Genomic DNA, 11480 nt, shown 5'->3' with positions numbered 1-11480 from the left:
TGGATTACAGGTGTTCAATCCGGATATCGGGTTGGTTTCGGTTCGGTTCGGTTTTTTCGGTATTTGGTTAGTAAAATATAACTACTATTCTAAATCCATATTTACTTTGACTTTAGTCTTTCACATACTTTTGAAAGATTTCAACTGGACGACTAAATTGATCAGCCAATCTTATTGCTTTAAATCATTAGTGTACATATATATATATATATATATATATATATATATATATATATATTATTTAGTTTGAATATTTATTAAATAAAAATTCATATGCGTTATATTTTATGATCATTTGTAACTTATTATAACAAAAAAATAATCTATTGATCACAAAATTTTCAGAGTGGGAATATTCAAATTTCTAATAATATATAGACGTTTTGAAAAATTCAAATATAACATATAAGAAAAAATAAAAATGTTTTTATTATATATTTAATGTGATTTTTTAATATCTTTCAATAATATAAAATTAAAAAAAAAGAACTAAGATACCAAAATTGTTCTCAAATATTTATTATTCATAATAATTAATTTTCATATATACGTTAATCATATTAGGTAATTTCGTAGCTTCTAATTAAGGAAAGTGCAAAAAAAAGTTTGGTAGATTATTTATCAATTCGATAGTTAGTTTAATAAAAAATATAATGTAAGTCAAGATGGACCAACCTATTTTTCTAAGAATAGTATATTTTATATAGTCATTTATTATATGAGAATTTTTAATCATACAGTTCTATGATCATTCATATCATTTTATAAATAAATATTTAAATCATCGATAACAAAATTTTCAATGTGAAATCTTTAATAAGTTTATAAATTATAAATGTTTTTGAAAATTCATTGAAAGTTTTAATATTAAAATATTTATGTAATCTTATGGTATATAGTATAATCTATATATATATATATGTTTTATTATTAAATGATATTTGTTTACTCATATGGTTTTAAAATAATGTGTATCTTCTTATAATATTAAATAAAAGTTCATATTAATACAATTTTATGATCATTTGTAACTTATTATGACAAAAAAAATAATCTATTGATCACAAAATTTTCAGAGTGGGGATCTTCAAATTTCTAATAATTTATAGACGTTTTGAAAAATTCAAAATATAACATATAAGAAAAATTTTAAATGTTTTTATTATATATTTAATGTGATTTTTAAATATATTTTAATAATATAAAATTAAAAAAAGAACTAAGAAACAAAAATTGTTATCAAATATTTATTATTCATTATAATTAATTTTCACATATACGTTAATCATATTAGGTAATTTCGTAGCTTTTATTTAAGGAAAGTGCAAAACATTTTTTGGTACGTTATTTATCAATTCGATAGTTAGTTTAATAAAAAGTGTAATATAAGTTAAGATGGACCAACCTATTTTTCTAGGAATAGTATATTTTGTATAGTTATTTATTAAATAGGAATTTATAATCATACGGTTCTATGATCGTTCATATCGTTTTATAACAAAATATTTAAATCATCGATAACAAAATTTTCAATCTGAAATCTTTAATAAGTTTATAATTTTTAAATGTTCTTGAAAATTCATTGAAAGTTTTAATATTAAAATATTTATGTAATCTTATGGTATATAGTGTTTAATATATATATATATATTTATTTTATTATTAAATGATATTTTTTGCTCATATGGTTTTAAAATCATATGTATCTTCTTATAATAAAAATGTTAAACTATTGATCATTAATTTTTAACATAATAATTTTAATAGTTTTAGTCATTTATTGTCGTTTTTAAAAATTCAAAATATAACATATACGAAAAAACTAAATTTTATTTTTATAGCTAATTTGATTGTTTAATTTATTTTAATAATATAAAATTAAACAAAAAGTGATGGAGGAGATATACATTGTTATCAAATCTTTATTATTAAAATCATTAATTGTCATATATATATTAGTCCTTTATGGTAATTCCGTAGGTTTTATTTAAGGAAAGAAAATATCATATCATATCATTATATCATATAGTTTTACCAACTTATGTATCTAACAACATATAAAAATCGAATGTGGACCTACTTATTTTTCAATTGAATGTAATTGACTACCTAATTGAGTGCCACCTATGCATTGGGGCTTCTTTTAATTAATACAAAATTGAGGTTACATCTTTTCAAATGTTCCTCAATTAATATATAAGGGATGTTCTTATAAGAAAATTCAAATTTTCTTTACACATTCTATATTTCCTTTTATCATTCTAAGCCATAGTTAATAATTACTAGGTACCAACTTATACTTTTGGAGCAGAGGCAATTCAGTTATTTATGTATCCTTATAAATTATCTTCATGAGATGATCCCAATTAAGTTCTATAATTGATATACATGTTTGTGGTCGTACATATTACAGTAGGCATTTAGATTGACAGCTAAAATGGTTGGTTTTAGAGGATGGACCAAATGAAAGAGAGTAGGTTTTTGTTAAAAGCATCTTGTATATATAATATGCCTTGATACACAGAGAGATTCATGGACCACTATATGAATGGCAGTGAGAGTTTTGCTGATTCTTTCTAGCATTTATTTTAGATATACACTATCAGTCCATCACAGAATTATAATAATATCAATTTGCTTATAGCAAAAAGAAAATATCAAATTCTTAATTAAAGATTCCTGTGAATGTACCATTTTCTGAACAATGACGACATGCTTTCGTATCAATGAACGGTTATTCTGATTTTTATACTTAAGTTAAATAGAGCTCCATTTCAACATAATTTCAGGCGAATATTTTTGAACATTTTCTTCAAGAATTTATAATTCTGAATAATGAATTTACCTAATGATTTTTTTTTAAATTATAATATTCTAATTTCTTACCACACTGCTAGATAAATATTACTGTTTTGCTTCTACTAAACACTTTAAGTAATTGTAGTTTTGATTTACCAATCAGACCACAATGTACAAGTAACTATGAGCTGCTTGAATAAATGTGTATATCAGAGATTGTGAAGTTTCTCTAGTTGGGACTAAACATCATATTCTCTATCTTTCACCAACTGCAAAACCCACATTGTGTGCAAACGGTCACAGACAATGCGGTTGAAACGCTTTAGTAACCATAAAGAAAGTTGGAATATGTATGTAATGACTAAGGCATTATCACAGACACGTTTTGGACCAAAAATTGCAAACACAGAGTGTTATTTCTCTTTAATCCTGAGCCGTCGTTCTCTGTCTGTACGACAGTAAATGCAAAAGGCACATGCCGAGAGAGAGACAATGACATATCCTTGCCAGAGACAGAAGCAAAACAGTTGAAAGAAACAGTCGTTTGGGGTAATATCTATAAAACACACACATCCATGAATCAATGGAGACAAAGTTTGGTGGCATTCTGGCTTTTCACAGTCTCTGCTTCTTCTTCCTTTTCATTTTTTTTATTTCTTTTTCTTGTCGCTGATGAATCAGAAAAAGGGACCGCAAGAACACAGGCACTACTACCTGTTTCTCTCTGTGTTATTACATCAGCAACCATTTCTAATAAAACTAAAGACTAAAAACAATCATGAGTTTATCATCATCATAGATATGCGTAAACATAGGGAGAATGTCTGAACAGCAATCTAATTCCTGTGAAGAAGTCTTGCAGTACATTAAGCTACTACAAACCTTATTAGTAAAGCAAACCATGGAAAATCTTCTGTCGGTAGAGAAATATCACACGCAGTCCTTCGCCCATCAGCAAGTCAGAGACTACAAGAAAACCTACAAAGGAAGGCAGATAACAATAACCATTTAAACGAGTATTTTGACGATTGAAATTTTCTTATTTTAGACAGTAAGACTTGTACAAGAATATTTTGGATTACTAAACAGTCTAAACTGTTGCAGCAGTATTATACCGTAGGCTAAAGCACAAATCAGAGACACTATCTATCTGACTGGTCAGAACTCCAGCAGCTAGATACACCTATCTCAACAGGTTACTCACAGTTCCAAACTTGCCATTTCTTGATACTGCTACAAAAAGATTCCGTGTAACAATCTACAATGTCGCAGCTAAACTAACTGAGCTTCAGAAATTTCATCTAGCTAAGACCAAAATGACAAGTCAGACTCTCTGAATAAACTAAAGCAGTAGGGAGAAGTAGCTATAAACCCTACAAAAACAACCATACCGTTAAGGACACAATGAACTTGGTCAGAAAGTTTACAGCTTTCGAAATAAAAGGAGAAGCCAAATGAATGCACTTAGCCATATTAACACAAGCCAAAACTTTGACCTTACACAAATCAACATTCATTCGCCAATTAAGAAACTTTTATAACAACATATCGAAATCAAAGTTCCAATGCCATTAAGAACATAACTTTCACTATATCCAGCTCATTCTACAAAACTCAATGAATCAGAATAAACATAAATTCACATGCTTTGATAATCTCATTTTGACCTTAGCAATCAAACAATCTCATGCCAAATAGGAATCGAACTCCTCACATGTTTGTCTACTCGTAGCCTCCGCCACGTGCGTTCTCATCCTCCTCCACAGTGGTCGTCAAGTAAACCCTAGGGAAGTCCGTCTCCTCGAACGCCTTCTTCTCACTCATCATCTCCACCACGTCCTCCTTCTTCAGCAGATAACGCCTGATCGGCGGACGGTTACGCCGCTGATCTCTACCGTGGTACACGATGTTGTACACCGTCTCGGGATCCGAGGTCGGCACGATTGCCTCTTGATCGATCGTGGCGGGGCATCGGATCCGATACTCCGTCGCCTTCGGAACGGATTCGAGGTACTCCGGGTGAGCGCACGGTCCGGTTATCTCCCACGGCTTCTTGATGTACCGCCTGAGGGTTTGCACGAGGGAAGAAGTCGCCGTCGCTACTGATTTCGCCATTGATGAGAGAAGCTGAGCTTCACAGATTTGGCTGAGTGAAAGGATGGAGAAGAAACCGGTTTGAGTTGGTTCGATTCTGAAATTATTGATTGGTTCGACATTAAACCGAGATTTAACCTCTTAAATGAAGGATTGGTTGATATTTCATGGGCTTATTTATTAGTGGGCCTTATATAACGAGCTTAACCATTTACATAAACATAGAAATGAGCTTGAAGCAATTCAGATCAAATACAAAACCCGACCGGTTTAACAAAAATCGAAATAACCGGTCTAATCAGATTTCTGCAAATTGGAGACAAAACCGGAAGCAGCGAAAGCAGCCGAGCCACCGAGAACGGAGACGAGAGCCACGACGAGCTGAACCACCACTTGCCAAGAGTAATCCTCAGGGACCAAGTAGACGAAAACCGGTCCGAGAAGGAGTAAACCGAGGCTCAGGGTGAATAACGTTCCAGGCGTTTCCGGGTTAGTAGCGGCGGACAAAACGCCGAACTCCTCTGCTTTGGTGAGGAGGCCAAGACGCTCGATGGTGGATAGAGAGAAACCTGATTTCTCGGCTAAGGATAAAAGTCCAGCCTTTTCGGCTTTGGTCAGAAGCTTGAGCTGCTCGACTCTTGTCAGCAGCTTCACCTGTCCACTTGTTGTGCTCTATGAAACAAAAAAAATTCAATTAGATTTAAGCAAACGATAGAAAAGTTGAAAATTTGAATTGTGTATTACCTTCTTTGAGGTTATGGTTCTTGTTGCAGAAGGTGAAGGCTTCTTATTCGCCATGGAGTGCACTGATAAAGACGAACATATTGAATTAGCCGCCATTTTGTAACACTCTCTCTGGTTTTGTCTGAAGCTTTTTTTTCTTCGATGGAGGAACCAGAGGTTGTAGTCTTGTAGATGAGATTGTTAAGATTTTGTTGTGCACGTGTTTGATTGTGGTTGGACAAGCTTCTTGCGGTTTTGTCTGGATGGAATCACTCCATGTCACTTACCAAAAAGAGTTAAAAGTATTAGTGAAGGTTAGTTTCGTAATTTGCAGAACCCTAAACCCTTAAAAGGGTTAATAGATGCATTGAATTGACCGACCGACTATTTCTCGATCAGAGTTTCGATCAACAATGGCGAAGAGTGTGATCTCAATGGACCAGCTGAAAGCTTTGTGGCACTCTGAGGTTCACGACGAACGAAAGTGGGCTGCTAACATGGTAAAGTCTCTTGCTTTCTATAGTTTCGTTTTGAGTCCGTATTGATTCTAAATTGAGAACATCGGAGTTGATTCTCTTGTATGTATGTGTTGTGACTCAATCATGGGGTTTCTCTATGCTTTCGTGAATTTTTTTTTTGGGTATTTTGTAGCGATTGTGAATATGGGTTTAGGGTTTTATCCTGAGTTGATTCAGTTGGGTCTCTCAGAGATTTAGGGTTTATCAGTCACAAGTCTATGCCTTTGGAGTATTTTGATTCGTTTTTGTTGTGATGCTTGACTTTATTATATTCTTACAGTCGATATCTGTCTCATTCTGACACGAAGTCCCTTTGTTTTTGGTTGTTGTGTCTCTTGTTGGTGCAGAAACTTGTGAGAGCACTTGGGGTGTTTGCAGGAGGAATCTTCCTCATGCGTAACTTTGGTGATCTCATGGCTGTCTGAAGAAGAAACCTGATATAACAATGGAGGAGCTTCTCTTAGTTTTTCACTTTCTCAGTTTTTGTAATTTTGAATGTCTCTGCTCTCTATAGAACTGATGTTCTAGTTTATGATTTCACCATTGTGATACGAAAAATATCTCAGTTGAAGATTTGTTTCCAGTGACTGTGGTTCTTATGTTATGCTAAAGAGGTTATTTTCATGCACAACCAGCTCTAAATTGTGTGTTTAACCTTAGTCTATGGATCAACAAGATCGGTGTTGATGGTTTGTTCACTGATTTCACTCTTAAGTATACACAACTTCCAGGAATTAAGTTCTTCTTTGGCTAAGCGTCAGTGATTCCCCAATTGATTTTAGCTCTTTTTCTTTTGGCTTTCGCCTTCTTAAGCTAGTTAATCTTCTGTTATGAATTTTGTAATAACACTCAAGTCTGTAGATTACTGTTGGAACAATTCAACTTGAATCAACATTTTAGTGACAAAAAACTAATTTAACAAACTGCATAAAAATTTGGACAATACAAAGCTTGGGACTTTAAGTTTAGCAAAAGCTCTAGACAAAACATTGTTGAAGTTAGAATTATTGAGATGTCTTCTTGTTCTTGGAAATGTCTTGGAGCAATAATCTTGTCTCAGCAGCAAAATCAACCGGAGCGACACCTCTTACAGTTATCCTCTGTCTCTTCTCACTGTTATACTCTTGTTGAGAAACACTAACACGGAAGAGATGAGACGACCAAGTAGCTTCTTTCAGTTTTGTCTGAAACTCATTCCCTTCCCCTTCCTGGAGATAACCGAAGTAACGATCACAGGTTAGATCAAGAATCTGGAGAGCTAAGAATGTTCTAAATCGTTGTATATGGCTTTAATTTCCTTACCTCTGATTTTAGAACATTGAGTTCATCAGCTGTGCATCCAATCATCTTCTCTGCTTCGTCATTGAATGCAGAAAACCAGGCTTCACCAGTTGAATCAGAGACTTTCACCGCCATTATGTACCTGATCACACCAATAAGCAACACAATTAAAACAAACAAGATCCAATCTCTATTCTTGAGTGGAAATTTTTAATGGATCTCAGTATTATCTCACCTTAAACTGCACTCTTCATCCTTTTTCTGACAACCTTCACACCAATAACCAGAGTCCATCGCTTCAGTCACTTTCTTGTTGCATGTCTTGCAAGCACGGTACCACATTGCCTGGTCCGGCTTGATGAAGCTTATGTAAGCTCTAGTACTGAAGAATACAGGCTGCAATACAAACACAAGACCACATCAACCAAGTATTCATTCTCCTAGCTCCTAATATGTGAAAGAGTTTTAAAGTACCTTGTCCTCGCCTAAAGAGGGGTTGGTTGTGAAGTGAGAGAGACAGACTCTGTCAGAATACATGGATCTTGATCCATTATTGGCAGAAGGGCTCATCCCAGAGCCAATAGCAGACATAGACATCTCTTTACCTTCAGAGTCATACCAAGATTTCAACTTTGTAGCTTCTGGTATATCAGGATTTACCACCACGTCGCTTTTGCTGATAGTGGAGAGTGAAACACCTGGAGGAATCGGTTTCTATCAGCAACCAATTTGACAAAATGCCTATTTTTTTCTCAGAAAAGAAAATTTAAGATTTTACCTTGAAAATCTCCAACTTTGAGAGACTTGATCGCAATAACAGGGTACTTATCAGCCATGTCTAGAAGCTCTTGTCCTAAGTCAGTAGCTAGATCGTTCCAAAGGGACACCACAACGGTTTTCTTCGTCTCATCAGCTAAAACTATATCCCTCTTTGGGATCATCTCATTGTCACTCTTTCTTCTAATGCTCATGGTAGGAGAAACACTTTGGACAACACCGATAACATCTGAAAATGAATTAACAAAGTAGCTTATTATTATCCTAACTCAGCGTTTAAAGACAACAAGAATTATACATAAGAGATGGCTCTTACCAACAAGCTCCTTCTGATTCACGTATGGACCCAGCTCATCAATGGGGACAAAGTTGAATTTTGTCTCAGGGATAAACATTTCTTCGCTCCCAGCTTCTTCAACGTCTGAGTACTCATTCAGAGTCATCTCATAGTCGTTCTGAACCGTCTTGAACTGCTTGTTAGCAAGCTTAAGCGACCCCCTCGATATGTAATAGACCTTTCCCTTCTGGAATGTGTCGTAAAACTTCTTTGCAGCTGCGTTAAACATCGTCGCCTGAATCTGCGTTCCCTGGATTTCCATCAATAAAATAAAATCAGTCACAGAAAATCATCAGAGCTAAATAATTCATCAAAGGAGTCTTACTTCCTCGTCAGTGAGTTCCACATTGAAGACACACCCTTCTCCCCTAGCGTTTTTGTAAGTTCTCAAGATTCCTTTGTTAGTAACACGGACTTTAATAGTCCAACTTCCTTGGTAAGGGTTCAAGGACACAAGGGGATGGACCCTCCTGGTCATAGCCATTCTTGCAGCTGGTGCAGCGCTACAAAAAAAAACCACAGAAAAAAGTCAATATTAAGCATTTTACACAGATATTAAGAAGCAAATAAGTTTCATTAAAACAAAAACAAAAAGTTACTTACTTTCCCCTCTGCTCATTGATTATCTGTGAAGCTGACTTGGCGACAAACTCCTGCTTCGGTTTCAACATTATACCCGTAGAAGCTTTAGTCTTTATCTCTGAGTCAAGTGCAGACGCAACAGCCTCGCATTTGGTCACAAGCAAATATCTGAAGATAAGAGAGACAAGATTAGTTCTGTTTACTTAAAACCAATTTACTAATTTCTATCAAAGAAGCAGTAAAGATTATTACTTTTCTCCAGATTTGCCTGGAATATCGTTGGGTGTATAATCAAGAAGACGAATCAGACCAAGATTCTGGATTTTTCCAGAGACGATCTCAGACGTTAAAGTCGCAGGCAACATTGCTTTGATCTTGGTCTTTCCATCATTAGCATTAAACCTGAGAAACAAAACCACAAGTCAAATACATTTCATCCAACGAATAAGATTCTATAAACTCAATTCGCGCAGCCATAAACCCTAATTTTGTATTCCAAATCGAAATTAAACAGATCGAGTGAATCAATCGCAAAGGAAAATCAAGCTTCGAGAAACCCCAAATCGATGAAATACGAAATCATCTGTGTGGAAAGTAAAAAGCTAGATCGAGAGCCATAAGAAAAGACTTACGTGTATCGATTTCCAACGGGTTTAAGATCCACGAGTTGGACGACGATCTGAGGTTGAACCGAGGAGGAATCGAGGGATAATACTGACGCGATACCATCTTGGGTCACTGAGTTCTCCATCTCTCTCTCTCGATCTCTGACTCTTTTGTTGAAATCGAGCAAATGTGTGTTAAGAAAAACAAAAGGAAGCAAAATGGTTTTGTAAGCTAAGCAATTACGCGGGAGCTATTAGATTTTTTGGTTAATTATTCCCGCCGTTTTTTTAAAGAACTTTCACCGCCTCTTCATGTCTCTCTTCCTATTTTTTGGCGCCTTCTTTTAACCCAACCAGAAAAAAATACATCAATACGGTGCCGTTCCTATGTTCTCCCACACTACGTCAACTCTAGTTTGTCTCAGGAAGAGAGTTTTGATCTACGAGGCAGATCTGGTTCGGATCCGAGCCTCTTTATTTTCTCCCGGACCGAGAGCTTAGGATTTGCTCCTGCTTCCGCCGTTGAAAACGTTCGTACTGCTCTCGGTCACTTATAAGTTCAGATGTGGCGGTTTTGCGCTTCTTTGGTTTAAGTCAGCAGTTTAGCAGCACCAAGCGTCAGTGACTTAGAAGAGGGAGTTTCCGCTCCTGGTGTGGAGCCTGGCATATGCTGCATATTAACCTGCTTTGACGATTGAACAGAATGCAAGTCGCCAGCCGAACTCCCAATTGCTCATTATATATGTATTATTTTATACTTTCGTTGAAAAGTATATCAGATAAAATGACCATAAAATAGTAAACTGGAGTATTAGAAATTAATGAATTATTACAAACGATTAATTAAAAAAAAAAAGAGAAAATCAAGAGTATAAATCTAAAACATTATATAATAAAATAGTAAACTGGAGTATTAGAAATTAATGAATTATTACAAACGATTAATAAAAAAAAAGAAGAGAAAATCAAGAGTATAAATCTAAAACATTATATAACAGCCAGTTATGGTAAATCAGCAAAAAGTGTAGAAATATAGTTATATCAAAACAAGAAGAAAATGCGAAGAACAAGCCATGTTAGGCATGGGCGTTCGAAAACTCGGTTCCGGTTCGGATTTTCGGATACATATTAAAATGCTCAAGCTTAAGCTATATCATCAAAAATAGTATGATATATATTTGTAATCAATCTACAGAGAAGATTTGGGTGTGGCACTTGCCCCACACAAAATTTTGTATTTTCTTCAGTAATTAGCTTTAATTTATCTAAATACCCTTAATATATATATTTCTTATAATGTGTGCCCCATATTCATTAAGTTGCTGGATCCGCTCCTGTTTACAGAATATTGTGATTTATAGAAACTTTAGTTCTAAATAGTGATAAAAAATGAGTGAGAATAATTGATTTCTTACAATTCCTTACAATTTATATTATTTTATAAGAAATATTTATTTTCTATGATTTTTTAATGTAATTATTTTTTATAAAATTAAAAGAACGAGAGGAATAGAGTTTTCACATATTTTATTTCTTTAATTCTTTTCCTTGTTATTCCTCGTATTTTTTTAATCTTTACCGGTTAAAGCTTTTGTTTTGTTTGGTTTGTGAGATGAATTATTATAAATCGTTGCATGACAGTAATGGGCCGGGCCTTTTGCCGACATGTAACACGTTGCTTTCCGGAATCCGAGATTCATCTACCCTACGTGGGCCAGCCGTGTATTCTCTCTTTCCCCGCAGAATCTTTCTCTTTCATAAATA

The 11480-nt window shown here is 34.4% G+C and overlaps 4 protein-coding genes across 6 annotated transcripts; 1 reads left to right on the top strand and 3 right to left on the bottom strand.

The window, feature by feature from the left end:
• Positions 1–3485: 3485 nt before the first annotated feature.
• LOC106385022 lies at positions 3486–5006 on the bottom strand. 3 transcript variants are annotated; one of them, XM_048768983.1, is made up of 3 exons: positions 4515–4914; positions 3819–3822; positions 3486–3779 (listed from the first exon to the last, which is right to left on the bottom strand). In XM_048768983.1, exon 1 carries the CDS (start codon positions 4912–4914, stop codon positions 4522–4524), a length of 393 nt encoding a protein of 130 aa, XP_048624940.1. In that variant the 3' UTR covers positions 3486–3779; positions 3819–3822; positions 4515–4521. The 3 variants fall into 3 exon arrangements, 2 of the variants coding, with proteins under 2 accessions (XP_048624940.1, XP_013680414.2); XM_013824960.3 differs by lacking the exon at positions 3819–3822 and having other exon boundaries at positions 3486–3777; positions 4514–5006; XR_007328969.1 differs by lacking the exons at positions 3486–3779; positions 3819–3822 and adding an exon at positions 4290–4412 and having other exon boundaries at positions 4453–4914.
• Positions 5007–5050: 44 nt separating this feature from the next.
• On the bottom strand, positions 5051–5893 carry LOC106385021. Its single transcript, XM_013824959.3, has 2 exons — positions 5638–5893; positions 5051–5565 (listed from the first exon to the last, which is right to left on the bottom strand). Exons 1-2 carry the CDS (start codon positions 5731–5733, stop codon positions 5188–5190), a joined length of 474 nt encoding a protein of 157 aa, XP_013680413.2. The 5' UTR covers positions 5734–5893; the 3' UTR covers positions 5051–5187.
• Positions 5894–5946: 53 nt separating this feature from the next.
• Positions 5947–6765, top strand: LOC125593048 (mitochondrial import receptor subunit TOM5 homolog). Its single transcript, XM_048768991.1, has 2 exons — positions 5947–6116; positions 6482–6765. The coding sequence occupies exons 1-2, from the start codon at positions 6030–6032 to the stop codon at positions 6557–6559; spliced, it is 165 nt and encodes a 54-aa protein (XP_048624948.1). The 5' UTR covers positions 5947–6029; the 3' UTR covers positions 6560–6765.
• A 231-nt stretch (positions 6766–6996) lies between these two features.
• On the bottom strand, positions 6997–9985 carry LOC106365940 (replication protein A 70 kDa DNA-binding subunit B-like). Its single transcript, XM_048768951.1, has 10 exons — positions 9744–9985; positions 9364–9513; positions 9133–9279; positions 8855–9032; positions 8509–8779; positions 8194–8421; positions 7890–8113; positions 7651–7811; positions 7437–7557; positions 6997–7342 (listed from the first exon to the last, which is right to left on the bottom strand). Exons 1-10 carry the CDS (start codon positions 9860–9862, stop codon positions 7139–7141), a joined length of 1803 nt encoding a protein of 600 aa, XP_048624908.1. The 5' UTR covers positions 9863–9985; the 3' UTR covers positions 6997–7138.
• Positions 9986–11480: the final 1495 nt, after the last annotated feature.

Source organism: Brassica napus, chromosome A3 (assembly GCF_020379485.1).
Source record: "Brassica napus cultivar Da-Ae chromosome A3, Da-Ae, whole genome shotgun sequence".
Lineage (NCBI taxonomy): Eukaryota > Viridiplantae > Streptophyta > Magnoliopsida > Brassicales > Brassicaceae > Brassica > Brassica napus.
This window is presented reverse-complemented; position numbering and strand designations above follow the sequence as displayed.